Source organism: Myotis daubentonii, chromosome 2 (genome assembly GCF_963259705.1).
Source record: "Myotis daubentonii chromosome 2, mMyoDau2.1, whole genome shotgun sequence".
Lineage (NCBI taxonomy): Eukaryota > Metazoa > Chordata > Mammalia > Chiroptera > Vespertilionidae > Myotis > Myotis daubentonii.
This window is the reverse complement of record NC_081841.1, coordinates 20304497-20327098: the sequence shown is the minus strand read 5'-3', so window position 1 is coordinate 20327098 and position 22602 is coordinate 20304497. Positions and strand designations below refer to the sequence as shown.

General features: G+C 38.4%; 1 protein-coding gene across 8 annotated transcripts in view; it reads left to right on the top strand.

Annotated features, from left to right (window-relative positions):
* The window catches only part of VEZT (vezatin, adherens junctions transmembrane protein), a 76515-nt gene that overhangs the window by 15366 nt on the left and 38547 nt on the right, over positions 1-22602 (top strand). For 4 of the 8 annotated variants that reach the window (XM_059681957.1, XM_059681956.1, XM_059681959.1 and 1 more), the window contains exons 2-3: positions 14875-15009; positions 19295-19381. In XM_059681957.1, the coding sequence (XP_059537940.1) occupies positions 14875-15009; positions 19295-19381 (222 nt within the window). Of the gene's footprint in view, positions 1-14874; positions 15010-19294; positions 19382-20576; positions 20715-22602 lie in introns of those variants that run through there. The other 4 variants (XM_059681961.1, XM_059681960.1, XM_059681963.1 and 1 more) reach the window with 4 other exon arrangements.

Sequence of the window (22602 nt, the reverse complement as noted above, 5' to 3'; positions counted from 1 at the left end):
AAGAGTAGGCCTTCCTTCCCCCGGCTGCTGGCACCGGCTTCCCTCCTTCAGCTGCCAGCAGGCACCTGGGACCTGGGCTGGCTTCCCTCTGGCCCTGGCTTCGTCAGAAAGGAAGTCCGGAATGACGCCCAGAAGACATCTGGTCTAATTAGCATATTACCCTTTTATTATTGTAGATTGAGACCTGTTGTTATTCCCACTATGACAGAGCAAAATGTTGAGTAGTTTTTATTTTAAATAACAAACTTGAGGACATCCTTTATTTTTAAATCTACATTGTAATGTTTTTATTTTTTAAATATATTTTTTATTAATTTCAGAGAGGAAGGAGAGGGAGAGAGAGATAGAAACATCAACGATGAGAGAGAATCATCGATCGGACGCCTCCCACACCCCCTTGGGGATCGGGCCCACATTGGGAATTGGGCTTACAACCCAGCATGTGCCCTGACTGGAATTGAACCTGGGACCCTCAGCCCGAAGGCTGACACTCTATGCACCGAGCCAAACCAGCTAGGGCCACATTGTAATGTTTTTAGCTGACTGAATCTGGCTACCTATAGTTTACTGTTGGGATTTTGCTCATTAATTCATAACCATTAATATGTCTTTAACACCTTTATTAAAGTGGATTTCCTACTTCAGTGTACATCTACTTTGCCCTGTGTGGGGTTTTTTTACTTTTCCTTACAGATTCTTTGCTTTATCTCTTAACAGAATCACAAATTCTGTCTCCACATTATTATTATTAGGAATAAGGAAAATAGAAAAGAAGGTTGGATGTGATATACTAATATCCAAACCTCATTTTAAAGTTTATTACATGCTCTTCTCACACCCAACATTTTGCCAATGTGTCTGACCTGGCTCTATTTTTTTTTTTTCTGAAGCACTTTAAAATGGTAGTTTTAATTTCTCACCTTGCTTTTGCTCTGCATTCAGTAAGTCCCCAATATATGCCAGTTGATTAACCAGATATTGGTAGGGAGAGCTCAATCCATTATTGCTATCTTCTATTCCCTTATTTAAGACCAAGTCTCTGCTGTTCTTCATTTTCAGTCAGTTGAGTGTATAATCTGTATAAATCAACTTTCTCCCTTTGCATCTCTTCATCTTTCAATTTATTTTGTTTTGGACTCTATATTGTAATTAAGTACATTTGTATTATTATATAGAAAAAAATGTTACTTTTTTAACGTTTTGTTGTTTATAACATTCTATATAAAATTAATTGGATGAAAAAAAATTAATTGGATGGGATGCATTTCTGTTGGAAATATCAGAAGCCTGTAGTCAGGAAAATTTTTGAATTTATATGTTATACCTGCTCCTGGTTTTCAAAAACTTTTATGTAAACACAAATATTAAGTAATATCCTCTTAAAGGCATTTTTTAAAAAAACCATTTTCCCTATTACTTTTTCTGCATTTACTGAGTAATACTGAGTGGCACTGAAGAAAATGTTCAGGTTTTTCAAAGAGCTGCTTCTGATAGGAAAATGCTTAGTAATGATGAAGACACGCCCTCCGGTTCAGTGGCCATTTTCTAGTATAGTTCTGGAGAAACAAGTGGGAACCATCAAAGAAAGACGTGTACGGATCAAAGAACATGGGCAAGAGGCAGTAAATTTTTCATCTAGGTCAATTGGAGAAATTAGAACTATGCTGTCTGTGAGTAGTTTAATTAGTTGAACTAATTTTTATGGACCCTTTTAGCCTACTTAATCTTTTGAATTCTATGATTAGATTTTGCTTTGCTGATATTGAGGAACAATTCACACTTGGATTTGGGGCTTTTGGAATAATAATTTAGAAGTTATGTTGAGATGGGCAGGCTACGAAAAGTGTTTCCTATTATTTTGTAATATCTTGTACGTTGCAAGGTACTATTTTTATTATATTAAGGTTTAAGGTGGGGAGGGTGGAAGACAATAAGTGGTTGCTTTCAAATTATACTTTCTGATTGTATACTGATTAAAGAGAAGTGAAAAATACGTAGAAACAGCATATTGGCAATGTCATTAATAGTAATGGGGAAATTTCTTTTCCTTTGTAGGATTTTGTTAATTATGACAGTTTTAGCGCTTTACTGGTATATATTGAAAGCTTATTCCTTAAAAATAGAGAAAATAGCTACCTTGTAGAATTTGGTAATGACAATCTTCCTCATCAGCTTATTTTCTGATGTTCTGCAATTAGCCTGGAAAGAAATAAGAAAATAGCAATTGAGAACAGGAGTTCATCCTTTTCAGTCATTTTTTAATGATGTTCTATATGTGATAATTGCATTTAGATTTGTAGCTTTAAGCTATAGCTAAAGAGAAAATATTTAAAAAAATACTTTGGTAGCTAATAAATGTTTCCAGGCAAATATTCCTATCAAATCTAATTACTAACTAATTACAGATATCTTTTTTCTTAAATATTTTGTTTTGAATACAAAATCTTTTAGAAGTTCTATTGGAATGGTGGAAATTTTAAAAATATATAACTTAAAGTTCAGTACTTTTTTCTGAAGGAATTAAAATTTATACAAACATTTAAAGAAAAGTTAACTAAGTAATTTGATAAATTCTGTTAACAAGGGAATGACAGTCAAAGGCTTCTAAATAAGCACAGATTTATATAGGTGTGAAGTCTTCATTAACAAAATTCTACAATTTCAGGTTCCTGTGCCAATGTTTCCTGCCTTCTGCCTTCAGTTAGTAGCTATCTCTAGTTTCCTATTGCTTTTTGTGTTAAATATACACTTGCAGAGATCAAATATCATCTGGCATCTGACAATAGTTAGCATTTTTCAAGACCTAATAGTATGGCTTTGATATAATACATTTTAAATCAAGGAACTGTGTAATAGTTGAGTAGATCATTAGTGGGTGTGGGTTTTTCTTTTTTAAAGAGAGAGAGAGAGAGAAAGAGAGAGAGATTTGTTGTTCCACTCATTTATGCATTCATTGGTTGATTTTTGTATGTGCTGTGACCAGGACATGAACCTGAAACTTTGGCATATCAGGACAACACTCTAACCAACTGAGCTGCCGGGCTAGGGCGCTCATTAGTTTTGAAAGAGAAAAGTACACCGGACCATTCTAATTAATCTGCTGAACTAACAATTCAACACCTTTTTTTTTTTTTTTTTTAAGATCAGCCTTATGCTGGGTACCTTTTTCCACATAAATAACATAAATATATTCTCATTGTAAAAAGTCAAATACAGCCCTAACCGGTTTGGCTCAGTGGATAAAGCGTCAGCCTCCGGACTGAATGGTCCCATGTTCAATTCCAGTCAAGGGCATGTACCTTGGTTACGGGCACATCCCCAATAGGGGGTGTGCAGGAAGCAGCTGATCGATGTTTCTCTCTCATCGATGTTTCTAACTCTAACCCTCTCCCTTCCTCTCTGTAAAATATCAATAAAATATATATATATTTTTTAAAGTCAAATACAGGGAAAGCATCAGCCCTCCCTTAATCCCCCTTTCCTTCCCCAATTTCTTTCACTTTTCTCCTCACAAGTAACTACTGTAATCAGTTTTCTTCCAGATCATTTTCAGTATAATTATATTCATATACACATATATGCAAATAGATGTCTAATACACATAGAAATGTATAATTTAACTTTTTTAAATATAATTGGGTTCTTAAATGATTATAGTAGTCAGTATTCTCATATGTACATTTAGCTGACTTCTATAGTTATACCCATAGAACAAATGCATAGTAGAATTGCTAGTTCAGTAGGTGTATACATTTATGTTTTCATAGCTATATTCCCACTAATAGTGTATGAAGTATCTATTTCCTCATACCCTTGGCAAAACTAAATATGATCAAACTTCTTAATTATTGCCAACTACCAGATAAAATTATCTTTAATTTGCATGTCTTCAATCAAGGTTAAAGTCCAACATGTTTTTTTGTTTGTTTTTTGTAGATAAGCAGTTTTATTTTAGAGAAAATTTTATGAGCTTGTCTTTATTCTTTTTTTAAAAATTTCTTTATTGATTAAAGTATGTATGTTTTTTTTCTTTGAACTGCCTGTTTATACCCTTTGCTCATTTTACAGTTTTTAAAATCTTTTTCTTATTTTTTATATGGGTTTATTGTAAATTAAATCAATTTTATCATATGTGAGCCATATTTTCTCTCCCGTGTCATAAGTTATTTTTTTCTTTTTAATATTAATATTTACTTATTACAATGATTGGGTGATATTGGTCAACATGAACATCTAGGTTTCAGGTGTGGGCTTCTATGTTTACAAGATCTGTATATTACACTGTGTGCCCACAATCCAAAGTCAAATCTGGTCACCTTATATTAGGACCCCTTTCTCTCCCCACCCCTATCACTCTGGCAATCACCACACTGCTTTTGTGTTCATGAGTTTCAGTTTTATATCCCACACTAGTGGTCCAGTGCAGCACGGATTCATGCACATTGACAAATCTAAAGTTTTACATATGTTTCCTTTTTCCCCAATTGACCCCCCCTGCCCAGTCATTCCCACCCCAGGCAAGCCCCCACTGCCCCAGTGTCAGTGTCCATTGGTTATGCTAAACACCAATCAGAAAAGATATATATGCACCCCTATGTTCATAGCAGCACAATTTACACTAGCTAAGATTTGGAAACAACCTAAGTGCCCATCATTAGATGAGTGGATTAAAAACTGTGGTACATCTACACAATGGAATACTATACCGCTATAAAAAAGAAGGAACTTTCACCATTTGCAACAGCATGGAAGGAACTGGAAAGCATTATGCTAAGTGAAATAAGCCAGTCGGAGAAAGATAAATATCACATGATCTCACTCATATGTGGAATATAATGATCAACATAATTTGATGAACAAGAATAGATCCAGAGATAAATGGTAGGGGGAGGGAGGAGGTTAGAGAGCAACCAAAGGACTTGTATGCATGCATAAGAGTTATTTTTTAAACCCAATGAGCTGAACTTGAAAGTAATTTGTAAGAATAGAGTATTATTGTTTTTTTAGTCCCAAGATTCTTTGCAGCCAATTTCTAGGCTTGTGTAATCTGAGGCAAATACATATGGATTATAGGTCATCTGAAACATAAATGACTGGGAATAAATGTAGATATTATCAGAAGACATGTTGACCTATTGTAAATTTTCTAACTTAATCTGTTAAATGATTTTAAAATTACAAGTCCAGCTTCTAGTTTTAAAAATATACAAATTATACAAAATACTATATTAGACTAAGTTAATGAACTTATTTACTCTAAGTTTTTTGCATTGTAGCAGAGAAAATAACAGATTTGGCTCTTGCTCAGCTGCCTAGGTTCAAATCCTGGCTCTATCATTTATGACAGGTCCGAGGCCAAGTTACTTGGTCTTTCCATGCTTGCTTTCGTTTCCTTTTATCTTAAATGAGTTCTGGCTCATAAGGTTATTGCAAAGAGGAGATGAGTTAGTCTGTAAAAATGCTTAGAATAGTGCCTGACCCATGTTCACTGCTGCTGTTGTTTGGGAAAGATATGGTGGGGAAGGGGTTAACCAAACAGATGAGAACCTACACTGATATCCTCCTGTGATTAAAAAAAAAAATTGCATCTGGGTAGTATCAAACAGAATTAGCTGCCTCTGCTGGCATCTCTAAACCAGAGGTAAACTCTGCTGTAGAGGGGGGAGCAGGTCAAGGGCCATTTCCAGATTCCCACTACCTATGAACCCCATAGCCTATGGGAAACTGCCGCACTGGAATACTTGCTTTATTTTGTTTGTGATCTTGTTCATATTAATGCCTGCTATATGGCTCTTTCACCGTTGGTAACTAGATTTCTAAATTGATCTGCCTTTTGATTCTTCTTCTTTGCATTTTATACCTGAAAATTTCCCTCTGGTTTCTGCCTGAATTATTCCTAATTGTTACTTTGTTAACCCAAGTCTAATAAATATAGAACTCTCTTAAGGATGAGTCAACAGAAAAATCATGGAGCCTGTAGATCATAAGAATACCAGTTCTATGAAGGTTTGAAGGAGTTGCCACTCTTCAAAATATATTCATGGGCGGGGTGGAGTGGGGGGGAGGGGGATTCAAAATTTGTGTTTCTAGATTCAAGGGACTAAAGCCACCAGTGAACGGGGGTTAATTTGAGATGAGGACAACCTGGTGCTGCCCATGTGCCCTCTCCTCCAGCATGGCCTGCCCCCTTCTGAGGATCTATGAGTGTAACAAACTATCTTTTCAATGGCAGTTGTCTCCTAATCTGTTGGCCTCACCACACCTGAATAATAACCTACATTTTAAAACAGCAAGATGAACTTGAGAGAGAAGACTTGGTTGTTCCTTCTAAATCTCCTTTTTTCTCAAAGAGGCAATTTTGTGTTTTGGTTAAGGGTGTGGGCTTTGGAGTCAGACCAGTTAGCTTCACATTCTTCTGGGTAACATTGGACAAGTTATTTAACCTCCATATGCCCCAATTTCTTTCTAAAATATGAATAGTAGTATTCAGAAGTTTGTTAGGAGTAAATTGGGTATTATAAAACATGCTTAACTGTAATGCCTAAGCATATAAGCAACTCAACAAATGTTAACTATTTTTACTGTTAACCTTATTATTTTCCAGCTTTTCACTACTCTTTTCCAAAATACTGATCTCTCTTAGGGCCCTCTCATCTTCTCATACTATGTATTATCTCTAACTGAGCTTACCTACTCCAGATTTCCATAACTATATGCTACCATATTGATTTGTCGCCATACCTATTTGCTATAAACTCAAATCCCTACATTCAAACTAGGCTGATCTCCAGAATCTTTAGGTCCAGATACTTTAGGTCCAAGTTATTCACATTTGAATATCTCACAGGTACCTCTGACTCATCACCTTCCTCTTCAGATTTGTTGCTCTGCCATTACTTTATATTTTAGTAAATAGCACCACCTAATTGTTCAAACCAGAAATCTAGGAATCATCTTGGTCCCTCCATTGCCAACCACTTTCAATCATAAATGGGCACTAAATTGGGGGGTGGGGGAAGCGATTCACAAACTAAAGAATGTTTGTTACATTTGGGGAGAGTGAGTAGGGGTCAGAGATAGGATAAAGAAAGTTATTTCACATTTTATATCTTTTTGTACTGTTTACATTTTTAAAAAAATATTTTTTTATTGATTTCAGAGAAGAAGGGAGAGGGAGCGATAGAAACATCAATGATGAGAGAGAATCATTGATCGGCTGCCTCCTGCACACTCCCTATTGGGGATTGAGCCTGCAACCCAGGCATGTGCCCTTCACTGGAATCAAACCCAGGACCCTTCAGTCCCCAGACCGATGCTCCATCCACTGAGCCAAACCAGCTAGGACTGTACTGTTTGCATTTTTAACTCAAAAATAAAACAAAAAAATCTGTGAAGTTGAGCAGTTGAACTTAGTTCCCTTTTTATAAGTAGGGAAAAAGTTAACTTTTTCTTGAGCATCCCCAGAGAGAAGTTAATGGCAGAAAACTACTATAACTCTGGTGCCTGACGTATAATAGGTGCTCAATAAATATTTGATTAGTGATACATGAACAAATGAAGCTTGTCATTTCAGTTCCCTTTTTTCTAGCCAGTGGAATGCTGTTAGCACTGAGTCATTGACATCTAGAAGACTGAGCAGATACTTTGTGAGGAACCAGAATCAGAATTTGGCCAGTAGTTGTTACAGACTACAATTTGCTTTTCTAAAAGGGTATACAGCCCTGAGAGTAGCTGTGATTAAGAGAGGATTTTCCTGAAATATAGTGGCCTACCTGAAAAGTACCAGACCACTCAGTATTTTTGATGGTATTGTTGAAAGCCAGTATACCATGGTCTTATCAGAAGTATCATAGAATAAAACTTTTTAACAAGGATCTCATCTGTTTTGTTTTCTTCCCTGTGCCCAGATATTACCTTGCACAAAGAAGATGTTCAGTTAATGTCTGTTATAGAATAGGCTACCTAATTCTTCCATGTTTGGCCTGTCCTTCTCTCTTGGCTAGAACTGAAAGGTTACAACTTGTTCTACCTGTGAGGGTTTAAAGCAGTTTAGAAGAGAGCCAAATAATAAAAGCATTTACCCCTCACTCTTCCCTCTATTTCTACACTAATCTTCCTTCTTTATTTTTGTTACTCCTCACTGGAGGATATTATTCCATTGATTTTTAGAGAGAGTGGAAGGGAGGCAGAGACAGAGTGTGGAAGGGCTGAGGATCAAACCAAGGTATGTGCCCTTGACCAAATCGAACCTGGGACCTTTCAGTCCACAGGCCGACTTTCTATCCACTGAGCCATACCAGCTAGGGCAGTGATGGTGAACCTATGACACGTGTGTCAGAGGTGACATGTGAACTCATTTTTTTGGTTGATTTTTCTTTGTTAAATGGCATTTAAATATATAAAATAAATATCAAAAATATAAGTCTTTGTTTTACTATGGTTGCAAATATCAAAAAATTTCTATATGTGACACAGCACCAGAGTTAAGTTAGGGATTTCAAAATGCTGACACGCCGAGCTCAAAAGGTTCGCCATCACTGAGCTAGGGCTTTTTTTTTTTACATCAGAGAGGAGGGAAAGGGAGAAAGAGAAAGAAACATCAGTGATGAGAGAGAATCATGGATCGGCTGCCTTCTACACTCCCCTTTCTGGGGATCAAGCCTACAACCTGAGCCCTGAATGAGAATTGAACCATGACCTCCTGGTTCATAGGTTGACGCTCAACCACTGAGCCATGCTGGCCAGGAATCTTCCTTCTTAAATGCAAACCAGCAATAAAGGTATTGGCACTTCTGCAGAATGCATCATAAATCATGCAGAAAATAAACAGTGCTTTAGAGTGGTTCAGACTTTATATACCATTAGAGTGGGGTCTGATATGTTTAATGGGGGAGGGGGTGCAGAAGTATAAGTAGTCTAGGATTTAAATGAGTCATTTTCTTGAAATGCTTGTTCAGCAAAAATGTTGTTTTCTTGTCTATTTTTATTTCTTTTTTCTTACAAGAATATGTTTCAACCATCAGAACAATCTTAGCACAACCAAAAACTCTTGGCTATCATTCATTTAGCAAAATTTTTCTGGTACTATGATGTGTGTTTTCTGTCAGCTGAAATTTACAGGAATCGTTAACCACAAGGATTTCCTGAGGAGAAGCTCCCACATGCTGTGTCTGGGGTTTCTCATATTTCTTTTGGCAGCAGTAACATTCTCCAATACTACAGAATTATATTTTGAGTTTAGTGCTGATGATTTCTCTTCAAGAAAACAGCTTAACTGAAACATTTGTGGTTCTATTTTGCTTGAACCAAGGAAGGAAAGTTATAATAGAGAAAATTACCTATCACCACCTACTCTGCCTTACCCTCTGCACACACACAAAATCCCTTCTAAAGCTGCCATCAACCTATAATAATGCTCACTATGTGATACATAGAAATATCTATTAGTCTAAAGCCTAATAGCCCCAAACCTTCAAATATATGAATGAAGGCTGTTACAATAGGGAGCCTCACCTTGCTCTTGTAAAAGAAAACCAAAAATAAGTTATTTTATATTGGACAATCAGGTTTTAATACCAAGGTATTATCTGCCTTTTTCACTTTTACTCTCTTGTGAATGTTCAGAGTATGAAAAACTCATCAATATAGCTATTCTTTGATAATACGATTATCAGAAAAGACTTAAATTACTATTCCCTTTCCAACTGTACATCTGTTAAAGGTGTGATTTTCTTTATATACTTCATCCAAAACAATAAATTGCAGCAGAATGAATGCAGAGGCAAATACAAGAATCCAGCTATTTCCTATTAAACCAGACAGTAAAGAGATTTGCAAAAATGTAAAACAATCCACTCTTCTCAATTCCTTCTTTTTCCCCACTTTGGAAAAAAAGCATTTTTCATTAAAATTACATTATTTACATTAATACTGTATATTCTGCACATCAGCTAAGCATTCATACTCAGTTTGGATCACCCATATTGACCTTCAAATATTGCCTTGAATTACTCAGTCTGTGTTTTCAAACTGAACTGTGAACTATCAGAGCCGCAAAAGAACAAGAATGCTAGTTCACTTGGATGATCTTTTGAAAAGTTTACATACTTAAAAAAAACAACTTGTTTTTAAGGCAGTAGAATCCTTTCTTCAAATGAACTTCCATGGGGAAGAACAATAAATAAGATGGATCAAAATAGAGTTACACTAATTCAAGGGTCATCAAACTTTTTCTATAACAGGCCAGATAGTAAATATTTTAGACTTTGCAGGCCATATGGTCTGTGTCTTAGCTTTGCTGGTATAGTGCAAAAGCAGCCACAGATAATACATAAATCAATGAGTGTGGTTATATTCCAATAAAACTTTTATTTATGAAAATTTTTAACTTATAATTTTCATGTATCACAAAATATTAGGCTTTTGATATTTTCTCCAACGATTTCAAAACGTAAAAACCATTTCTTGTTCCCCAATCATATAAAAATAGGCATAGAAGGGGGGACAAATCTAATCCAACAGTTTTAGTTTGCTGATTCCTGTCCTAATTAAAGACTCACTTGAACTCGTGAGGCACACTCTTGACTGCTAACTGTTCTTTGAGAAGAGGCTTGGGGGTGGGGATGAGTCCAAACTTCTTTTTATGCAAATTATAATGCTGTGTCAGCATTGGCCCCAATGTCCTTTTCTTTTCCAGTTTATGTCACAGCTCACAGAGTAGCAAAATAGAATATCTATATCAGATTTTTTTTCCTTAGGGATTAAACAGAAGAGCAATAATGAATACTTTGTATTCCAAATACAGGATAGGCCTGAGTGAATCTGTTTTTTCAACTATGAAATGGGAATAACAATAGATGATGGTGATGATGATACATTTTATAGAGTTTACTAGAAGCCCCATGCATGAAATTTGTGCAAGAGTAGGCCTTCTTTCCCCCGGCTGCTGGCACTGGCTTTCCTCTGGCACTTGGGACCCAGGCTTCCCTCTCAGCCCCAGCTTTTTGTCCGGAAGGTCATCCTGAAGGACGTCTGGTCTAATTAGCATATTATGCTTTTATTATTATAGACTAGTGGCCCAGTGCACAAAATTCGTGCACTGGAGGGAGCCCGGCCTGCACCCTCTCCAATCTGGGATCCCTCGGGGGATCCCTCTCACTATCCGGGACCACTGGCTCCTAACCGCTCGCCTGCCTGCCTGATTGCCCCTAACCGCTTTTGCCTGCCAACCTGATCACCCCCTAACCACTCCCCTGCCGGCCCAATCGCCCCAACTGCCCTCCCCTGCCAGCCCGATTGCCCCCAACTGCCCTCCAATGCTGGCCCGATAGCCCCAACTGCCCTCCCCTGCCACGACCCACCTCCTCCACTGGGACCGGCCTCCTCTGTGCCGCGTGGAGCCGCAGGACCCCCAGGAATCACTACGTGGAACGGCTGATGGGCCCTGCCTCCACTGTGCGCATGGCCATTTTGTGGCAACCATCTGTGACAACATCTCACGTGAGGGTCACCTAGGTTTTTATTAGTATAGACTAGAGGCCTGTTGCATGAGGAGATTCGTGCAATAGGCCTTCCTATCCCCTGGCTTCTAGCACTGGTTTTCCTCCAGCACCCGGCACCCAGGCCTTCGCTCTGGCCGGGCTCCGGCCAGAGCCGGCCCCGGAGCTGTGAGGCTTCGCTGTGCCGCCGGCCTCGGGGCCATGAGGCTTCACTATACCGCTTGGAGCCTACGTATGCAAATTTCCCGCCATCTTTGTTAGGTTAATTTGCATATTCTCCTAATTGGCTGGTTAGCGTAGCGAAGGTACAGTCAATTTACATGTTTGTCTATTATTAGGTAAGATTGTGAGCCTTATCTAAAATGATGCATGTAATGCTTAGTTAATCTTTTGCCACATAGTATTGTGTCAGGTATGTTGCTATCTGTTGTTTTGGTGATAGTTGCTCTTGTATCTCTGACACCTAACATAAGGTCTTTTTAAAATATTAATTACTAGAGGCCTAGTGCACGAATTTGTGCACCAGTGGGGTCCCTCGGCCTGGCCTTCAGGATTGGGCCGAAACCGTCTCTCCGACATCCCCTTAGGGGTCCCAGATTGCGAGAGGGTGCAGGCCAGGCCGAGGGCCCCTCCAGTACATGATCAAGGCAGGGATAGTCGCAGGAGGTTGACCAGCCAGGGTGGGGCCATGGGAGGGCTGCAGGGTGTGTCCAGCCCATCTCACTCAGTCTCGATCAGCCGGACCCCAGCAGCAAGCTAAATTGGTCTGAACGTCTGCCCCTTGGTGGTCAGTGCACATCATAGTGAGAGGTTGAACAGCATATCATTAGTATATTATGCTTTGATTGGTTGAATGGTCGACCAGTTGACCAGACACTTAGCATATTAGGCTTTTATTATATAGGACTAGAGGCCTGGTGCACAAAATTCGTGCACAAGTAGGGTCCCTAGGTTGGCCAGTGACCAGGGCCAATCAGATCAGGGTCTTCCAGCTGCCGGCTGGGGCTTTCCTTCCCCGGCTGCCAGCCGAGGCCTTCCTTGATTCTGTGCAGCCCCCTGGTGGTCAGCACATGTCATAGCAAGCGATCGAACTCCCTAGGGGACACTTTGCATATTAACCTCTTATATATATACTAGAAGCCCAGTGCACAAAAATTTGTGCACTCGGGGGAAGGGGTCCCTCAATCCGGCCTGTGCCCTCTTGCAGTCTGGGACCCCTCGGGGGTGACCACTTGCTGGCTTAGGCCTGCTCCCCGGGGGGTTGGGCCTAAGCTGGCAGTCAGACATCCCTCTGGCAGCCTGGCAGCCCTCAGGGGATGCCCACTTGCCAGCAGGGAGCAGACCTAAGCTGCAGTTGGACATCCTTAGCGCTGCTGAGGAGGCAAGAGAGACTCCTACCACCACCACTGTGCTGGCAGCCATCGGCCTGGCTTGTGACTGAGCAGAACTCCCCGCTGTGAAAGCGACTGACCACCAGAGGGCAGCTCCTGCATTGAGCATCTGCCCCCTGGTGGTCAGTGTGTGTCATAGTGACCAGTCATTCCCAGTCTTTCTGCTGTTAGGGTCAGTTTGCATATTACCCTTTTACTATATAGGATAGAGGCCTGGTGCACGGGTGGGGGCTGGCTGGTTTGCCTTGAAGGGTGATCCGGATCAGGGTGGGGGTCTCGCTTGGGTGCCTGGCCAGCCTGGATGAGGGGATGATGGCTGTTTGCAGCTGGTCACACCCCCTTCAGGGTGGAGGTCCCCACTGGGGTGCCTGGCCAGTCTGGGTGAGGGGCTGAGGGCCGTTTTCAGGCTGGCAGGCAACTGAAGCTCCCAGCCTCTTTTTCTTTCTTTCTTTTTTTTTTTTTTATTCTGGGATTTATTTACCTTCTATAGCTGTCACTGGAGCTGAGGCCCGGCTCCAGCTCTGAGGCTGCGGCTGGCTGAAAGCAGGTATCTGGGTTTGTTTAGCTTCTATAATTGAAATTCTGTTGCCATCACTGGCACTCTAAGCTCTGAGCCCGCTGGCGGCTGAAAGCAGGTTCCTGGGTTTGTTTACCTTCTATAATTGCAACATTGTTGCATCTGGAGCTCAGAGCTGGGCTGCAGCAGGCGGGGAACCTTGGCTTCCTCTGTCACTGGAGCAACCAAGCCTCATGTTCGCTTCAGCTGTGTGGCTGCCGGCCGCCATCTTGGTTGGCAGTTAATTTGCTTATCTCGCTGATTAGCCAATGGGAAGGGTAGTGAAGTTATGGTTAATTACCATGTTTCTCTATTATTAGATAGGAAGGATATAGATAGATAGATTTGTTGAGTGGAATCAAGGTTATTTTTAAACATATCACTAGCTTTGTACTTTAGAGAAAACTAAAAGTTAAAATTAAAGTTTGCTTTTTTTATCCAGAAAGAGTTGTCTCATAAATTTTCATCCAGTAGTGATAGTGATCTTTCTGTTTGGTGGGATTGGGATGATTTTTTCCCCCATCTGTTCCAAAACCTGTGCTCTTTTCACATAGCCTATATAAAGTTAAAGTATAAATTGAGTGCTTATTATGTGTCATGTACTGTTCTAAGTGCTTTATATTTATGAACTAGGTAATATTATTCCTCCTATCTTTAGTTGAGACAACTGGAGCATGAAAAGATTATAAATTGCCATAGTTACCCAGCTAGTAAGAATTAGAATTTGAATCTATGGTCTGGCTCCAGAGTTTCTGTCTTTAACCACTGTGTTCTAATGCTTTTATTAACTACACTGTCTCTCATTTACCATATGCTTGGACATATGCTCATCTTAGTTAACTTTCTTGGAGTTTTAAGTTTTTTTATAGTGCTGGGTACTGTATGTGTTATCTATAGTATAATAATACATATTTGTGCTTGACTGGATCAGTGAATATGATGGTATGATACAATTATAATTAATACAGTACAATCATTTCCTAATTCTTCTTGCCTTCAATTAATAGGTCCTCATAGGAGCTATATATAGCCAGGATTGGCTATTTTGAAGCAGTTTACTCTAATATTACAAAAATTCAGACAAAGAAATTTCTTAACAAATCTATTTATATTCCTTGCTGATGCTCACTCAAAAATATTTGTGTTTTATTTAGAGTTTTCCCCCCTTTTGGATCCCTTTGTTAAACTGTTTGTTGGTGTATGTTTTTTATGTTAAATGATATTGAAAAGGACACATATGTAATACCCTTTGTAATACTTTAAGCAATAAAAAAAAAATGATATTGTGACATAATTTGCTTTTTTATAGATTAAACCTTAAAGAATTTGGGCATACTGGTCATGATAGTGACATTTGGTATTGAATTTGGCCTCTAAAACTTGAAATAATAATGATTTTGATATATGTTTTATTTGATGTCTCTTTCAGAATTCTCCACTTTACCAGTACTTACAGGATCTGGGACACACAGACTTTGAAATATGTTCTTCTCTGTCACCAAAAGCAGAAAAATGCACAGTGGCAGAGGGACAACAAAAGTCCCCTACAAGAGCCCTGCCAAAAGTAAGGAAGCATGCTCTTTCTCTATGACTTAATCTTTTGTTCTTTGCCTTACAAAAAACAAAAACAAAAAAACACCTTGTCCTCCCCCACACTGGTAAGACTTTATTTTTTATTTCATCAGTAGTACAAAACTGCCTGTTTAGATAAAAATGAAACCTTGCTGTTTCAGACTATCTCATGAGTAATTTGTATAATAAGTAGAAATGAATATGGTTGAGGATCAAAATATATTATTTATTTAAATAATGAAGTTATCTGGAAAGGCCCAGAAAAATACACTAAAACATTAATTGAGAACCCAACTACTAGGCCTGTTATATTAAGAGCACAAATTATAAGAAAGCAAATTGATAAGGTATTTCATAGTTTCAAGGATATGGAGCGAGTATACTTACCTCAATTTCTAGTGCTCTTTATGTTTGCAGTATTATATATTTTTATATAATACATACCTCATAGTTCCTGTACAGCATTATGAGGCTAAGATGCTAGAAGAATCTCCATAAATTATCCTATATAATAAAAGGGTAATATGCAAATTGACCAAACAGTGGAATGACCAGTCGCTATGACACTCACTGACCATCAGGGTAGACGCTCAACACAGGAGCTGCCCCCTGGTGGTCAGTGCACTCTTACAGGGGGAATGCCGCTCAGCCAGAAACTGGGCAAGCGCAGCAGCAGTGGCAGGAGCCTCTCCTGACTTCGAGGCAGCACTAAGGAGCAGCAAGCTGACCGTTAAGGAGTGGTGAGCAGGCGGGCAGTAAGGAGTGAGGGCTCTCGGACTGCGAGACGGATGCTTAGGCACAGGGAGCAGGTCTAAGCCAGCAAGCAGACATCCCCCAAGGGATCCTGGACTGCAAGAGGGCGCAGGCCGGGCTGAGGAACTTCCTCTCTCCCTTCGCCCCCCCAAGTGCACGAATTTTCATGCACCAGGTCTCTGGTGTTTTATAAAATTTATTAACCTAAATTCATTTATGTCCTTTTACTTTATTAAAATAAAAAATATATTCTGTTTTAATACAAAGAATTCTAATTTAGTAGAAAACTATAACTAGGTTACCTAATTTTTTGAGCATTCTAATTTAATCGGTGTTTTATTACAAGATCAATTATTTTCAGGAGGTAGCTTTGAAAGTTTTCAATTACTCATTTACTCTAGGGCGATAGAGGTCTTTTCTCCTGTTCTTCTTTGAAAAATCCCTAAAAGTGAGGTAACCAAGCTGGGCCCATTTGCAATAGCAGAGTAAATACCAAAGAAATGGTTTGTTTTTTTATTTTGCTTTGTTTTTGACCAATACCCAAAGGGTGAGAGTTAGGAGAGTTAGAGCTCACATGGTTCAGAATCAATTTGCTAGTCCTCTGTACTTAAACCCTTCCTGCTCCTTGGTCCTTTCAAATATGGATGTTCCTGGGGAGGGTTTTGAAAGGAAAACCCACAGATATATCTAATAGATTATTTATAGATTAAAATTGAATTTTGGATTACTTGACAAGAAAAGACAAAGAAAGGGACATGGGATTAACTTGCATTGACCTGTGTGGTGTGTTCATGGTGTGTGTGTGGTGTGTGTGTGTCTGTGTGTGTGTGTGTGTGTATGTGTGTGTGTGGTGTTTCTTGTAGGTTTTCAGTCCTTTCATTCATGACAGGTATTTTTACATATAGAAATGTTATTAGTTTATAAATAAACTACAAGCCTGGTGCACGAAATTCATGGACTCAGGGTGGGGGGGTCCCTCATCCCAGATTGCGGGAAGGCGCAGGTCAGGCCAAGGGACCCCACCGGTGCACAATCGGGGCTGGGGAGGTACACGGGAGGTTGGCCTGCCAGGAGGGACCATGGAAGGGCTCCATGGCATGTCTGGCCGTCTTGCCCAGTCCCGATCGTCCAGACCCAGCAGCAAGCTAACCTACCAATCAGAGCATCTGCCCCCTGGTGGTCAGTGCACGTCATAGCAAGCGGTTGAGCGGTCTTAACATATCATTAGCATATTACGCTTTGATTGGTTGAACAGACAACGGGATGACCGGACACTTAGCATATTAGGCTTTTATTATATAGAATAAAATGAGGGTTTAAAATGTCATTGACTCAGAAATTGAGGAACAGTAAAAAGCATAGCCAGAGGTTATTTTTCAAAATTACCACATGTCTAGAAAGTTTGTTTAGTCTTCACTTACACATTTCAACTGTATGAGCTATATTTTTCTAAAATGGAGTTATTCTAAATTTGGGGCAACTAAATTTTAGAAAATGTCTGTACTATAGTTCCTTCTCAGTGGATATATTTTTAGAATTCCCCTCAAAATTCTGTTCAAACAGTGAAGTATTCGTTGCTTATTTCTTTTTTGGAAAGCAATTTTTTTTTATATGAGTTTGTGATGAAATGGCCCTTAGCATTTATTGGTTTTTTAACTTTATTTTTTAACGTGATTGTAAAGTACTGAGTAATCTGTACTGATATTCTCACCATGAATATTTATTGTCTGTATATTTTTCTGATTTCTTTTCCTGTGATTATTCTTTTCTTTCTTTTTCTTTTCTTTTTTTTTTTTTTTTTAAGAATCACTGGTTTGCCTTTCATTAATTTTAACCCTTAAGCTTTTAAAAATCAATCAGAAGGCAAGGGTGTAGGAGAACACATGTCTTATAAACTCATATTAAAGATTCTTATTTGACATTAAGTACGCTCTTTACTGTTTACAAGGTTATTTCTGAGTTGCAAAGACTCCATGTTTTTCCCTATATTCCCCCATGCAATCTTGGCTGCCATAATCAGACAGACAAAAATCATGAGGACCCCCTTTTTTGGTATCTGCAGTGGAAGTTTAGAATCAGGCCCTTTCTCTGCTTGATCTCTTTTCTCTGAGAGATGCCCGGTTCTTTCTTGCCTTCATTGGCCACTTATGGTCTATTCTCCATCTTCGCTGAGTTCCAGATCTTTGTTCAACCTACCTGTGCCCCAGGAAACTCAGATTCAACATGTCTAAAACAGAGTTTTTCTGGGCACCCCACAAACAAACAAAATTTTTTTATATTTCCAAATTATACCCTCCTAGTTATCTTACAACTTCCCATCAGTCCCAACTTGATTTGGTCACAAAATAGTATGTCAAGTCAGCTTCTATGTCTCTAAAATCTAACCCTAATTATTACCATTTTTGCTATCCTAGTGCAGGCCTATGACATTATTTAGCTGTACTTCTCTCCTAATCATGCTCTTGGCTACAGTCATTCCCTGCCAGTACAGCCTCTGAACTGTTGCCAGTTATTTTTCTAAAATGATTTCTTTATTATTTCACTTCCTTGCATAAAACCTTAGTTGGCTCCTCACAGCCTACAGGATAAGATCTAAAAGATGTGTCATATGAGATCAAAGTCCTTTCAAACCCATCTCAGTGTACCTTTTCAACTTTATTCCAGTTCCCTTTTTCCCTTGGGTCTTAGCTGTCCCAAACTGTGCCACCAGCCCCATGGCATGTTCTTCCCTGGCTCTCTCCTGTAATTATCCAGTTCCCTTGCCTAGAGTGTTCTAACCTCCTTTGTTGCTACATTTCCACTCATCTGTTAGGGTTTAGCTCCCCTTGGCCTCTTCTTTTCCCACATTTTTCACACTTTACATTGGTTTGTAATTATTTGTACTGTCTCTTCTGTATCAAGTTCTTGACAACAGGTATGTGTGTTGATCTTCCTTCCCATGATTGTTTTTCAGTACCTGAGATATAGTAATCCCTCAAGGAATGTAAACTCCATTTGGTGGCATGCTCAGGAAATGGGCTATTACGGTATATTGAATTTGGGGAGTGATTCAATAATATGCTTTTTATTTCAATGAGACAGTTTTTATAAAATTAAAATTTCTTCCTGCCTTAGTATTATGGAATAATCTTGGAGAACCCTATGGTTTTCCTCTGAAATACATACCATCATCATTTTGATATAGTTTATAGTATACCGAAGATAAATGGGCTACATCAAGATGACTTCTGGTGGCTCATTAAAAATCACATTTTCAAGACTCATTTCAAACTTACTGAATTTGAACCTTCAGTTTGGGGCCCAGGAATATGTTTCTAACTAAAATCAAATCCATGTGATTTTGATAGGTAAGTAAATTTGGAAACTAATAAGGAGGCTGAGACATACTGACAAAACATAGAACCTGGATGATTTTCTTTCTTACCCTGATAAAAACTGTGATTCATTAGATGTAATTATTTGAAGTTTTTCTGCTATCTGGTTGTAGTTTAATAATCCTATGTAATGTCATTCATCTCCTTTAGCGAGGCATCCTGATAAAAGTGGCTGAAACCTTCAAAAGTTGGATTTTTTCTCATTGCAATAAGAAAGATGATTTACTTCACAAATTGGTGAGTGTTCGTTTTACTTTTTTTTGTCAATATTCAGGGCTCCAGCTTATTAGTGAGAAAATTGGTAAATCAGAATTTGTCTTGCTACTGATTTGGGCAGTGATTAATTTTTATTAGCAATTCTGGGCAGTTCTGCAAAAGGAGATTTTCCACTTCATGAACTGTTAAAGTTGTTTGTGTCTCCTAAGAAAAAAAAAAGAAAGTAAATTCTTCAATAATTTGGGGATCTTTGAATTTGGACTCCGTATTATTTCATACTTCCACTGGTAAGAGGTTATTAGTCACTTACTTAGAATATTCTTGGTAGTTATTGAAACCTTATTTGTTAGAGTACTATTTTCCACTGCCATCTTCCTCCATTGACAGATATTTCTCATAGTAATGAAGGGATTAGGAATATATCCATTAGTGGGGTCTTCTCCTTTTTCATTAGGAACTTAACTGTCTTTATCCTTATCCCACAACCAATGATTATAAAGTTTAGGCAAAATCAAAAGTGGCTCCTCCCTAATTTATTTATCATTAATCTGACAACTTCAGATTATTTTATTTTATTAATTTATTTACCATTGTTTGACAACTTCATATGTAAAATTTAGTCTCCAGGACTGATAAATCACAGAATTTTCCAAAGACTTGGAATAGTCAACATTGATAGTCTTTGTGATTCCTGTGAGGCTTGCTTTTTTTTCTTCTCTCTGCTGTAGTATATCTGTTGCTTGACCTCTTGTCCCCCAAGAAGGAGTACCTCAAGTTTTTACATCCTAACAATACAAAATTGAAGTGATAAAGCTCTTCTCCTGGCTCTCGGTAGGAGAAATCAGGTTACAAGTAAGCAGGCTTTCAGGATCCTCTGCTGGCCTATGACCCTAAGATAATAATAATTATTCTTATAAATTATCATTTATAAAAAAATGTTTACAAAGTGCTTTCACATTTTGATTTGGCAATCTAAACACTGTAAGGTTTGGTGCACTTACCAGCTGGAAATCCTGAGGTTCAGACCACTCAGTTTGATTTAAGAATACTGATTAAGTGAATTATTCAAGAATCAGCTAGAAAGTGATAGAGTCAGAATTTGTATTCTGATCTCCTGGTTTCTAAGCCCAGGCTCTGTACTATAATGCACTACCTCTCTAGCTTAAGTATTATTATGTTTTGACTGACTAAAATTACTTTTTTAACAATCCAAAAGGGCAAGTTCTCTGTTCAGGGTTTCATCTTTGTGGGTGTGTTGAGAAGGTCAATGAAGTATCTTGTCATCTACGTAGAATACCATCTCTATCCAGGTGGAGCCATCCTCATTCTTCAATGATACTAGGACTGTGATAAGGTACATGGATCCATATACATTTTTCAGTGGTTTAATCATAGTCTATATAGTCCTGATCTTTTCATTCTTGGTTCTTTGTCACTGGCCACATATTTTATGTTTTCTTCTTAAAGTATAAAAAAAAATGCCTTTATAGCAACTATGATGGTAGTGATATTAGCACTTTTAAAGTACTTTTTAGCCTATAAAGTGCTTTCAAGTGTTATCTAATTTGCCCCTCATCAGCTTTATGAAATAGCATTATATATTTAAAAGTATGTAAGATCATTGAAGTGTATTGATGCATAAATAAGTTCCCTTCTCCATCCATAGGGGCAAAAATAGAAATCTCCTTTATTCTTCAGCTGTGCTTTTCATCTCTTTCATTCCATCCAAGCAGAAATCTTCCGAAGTTACCTTCTCGTGCCATTTCTCTATTTAGATCCTTAAAAAGATTCCTATTATCTATCATTTCAAATCTAATTGATCACTTCAGCATAAAAGAGTCTGCATAAGTTGCATTAATCTACCTTCCCAGCTTTATCCACCTTTATTTTCGTCAACCAACCCAGTCTTCCTTTCCCTTTATTCCATACCTGTTCCTGTATGTCTGTTTGTGCTATTATACTGTGGTGGAATTCCTTCCATTTTTATCTCTATTATCAGAATCTTTTCAATGAACAGTCCTAGCTCATTTTCAAGGCCTTTCCCAGAAACTTCAGCCCATTGATCTCTTATTTTCTGCAACAACCTAGTAATGATTCTCTATGCTATGATCTCTAAGTTTTTGTATATTATGTATGCTTTTCTTTATTGTATTTTAACACTAGCAGCTAACACTTACATAGTGTTTACCGTGCACCAGACACTCTTAGTATTTTGTAAATACTGACTTATGTAATCCTCACAACAACCCTATGAAGTTGGTACTACTTATTTTGCAGATGAGGAAACTGAAAGAGTGGGTGGGGTTTATAAAGGGTAAAGGGGGCCAAATATCTGGTGACAGAATATGGTTTGACTTTGGGTGGTGGACACACAATGCAATATACAGATCATGTATATAACCCGTGATTAAGCTTGAATGTGGATCACTGCATTCCTACTAAGTCCCCATTATAATCAGCTAGGGCTGAACTCTGTGTTGTGGGAATGATTAACTGACCAAGAAGAGCAAACCCACTGCTTTAAACACTAGACCTAACTCTTTTATGTTAATTGCTAAAGGCTTTGCCCTTTAAAAGTTCTCTTTATTTTGCCCAGCTAGAATGGCTCCATGGTTGAACATTGACCTATGAAGCAGGAGGTCATGGTTCAATTCCCAGTCAGGGCACATGCTAGTGTTGTGGGCTTGATCCCCAGTGGGGGTCATGCAGGAGGCAGCTGATCAATGATTCTCTCTCATCAGTGATGTTTTTTCTCCGCCCCCTGCCCCCCCGACCTTCCTCTCTGAAATCAATAAAAATAAAAAATATAAGTTCTCTTTATTTTTATCTTACAATAGGGTCACTCTATTTCTAAATTTAATACAAAATAAAACAAAATTTTCTGACAAAGCAGAACATGTACAGTGAAGCAAAACTGACTACTAGAGACTTAAGCTTTGAAATCAGACTTCTGGAGAGCTACTTATTCTCTTTGGACTTTAGTGTTCTCTATAGAATGGAGAGGAGGATAATATATGTCACAGGATTACTGTGAAAATGAACCTATCTGCTGTAACATTCCTAACTTGTCTCCTATCTCTACCATGAACACTCTGCGTAAAACTAATATTGATGACTTGCAGTTCTACAGAGCTTTTCTGTCTCATCTGACTCTTCCAACTCTTATATCCAATCAGTTCTTACTCTTACTTTAAGAGTCAGCTCAGGCATAACCTCTTATACTTTCTCTGACTTCATTGCAA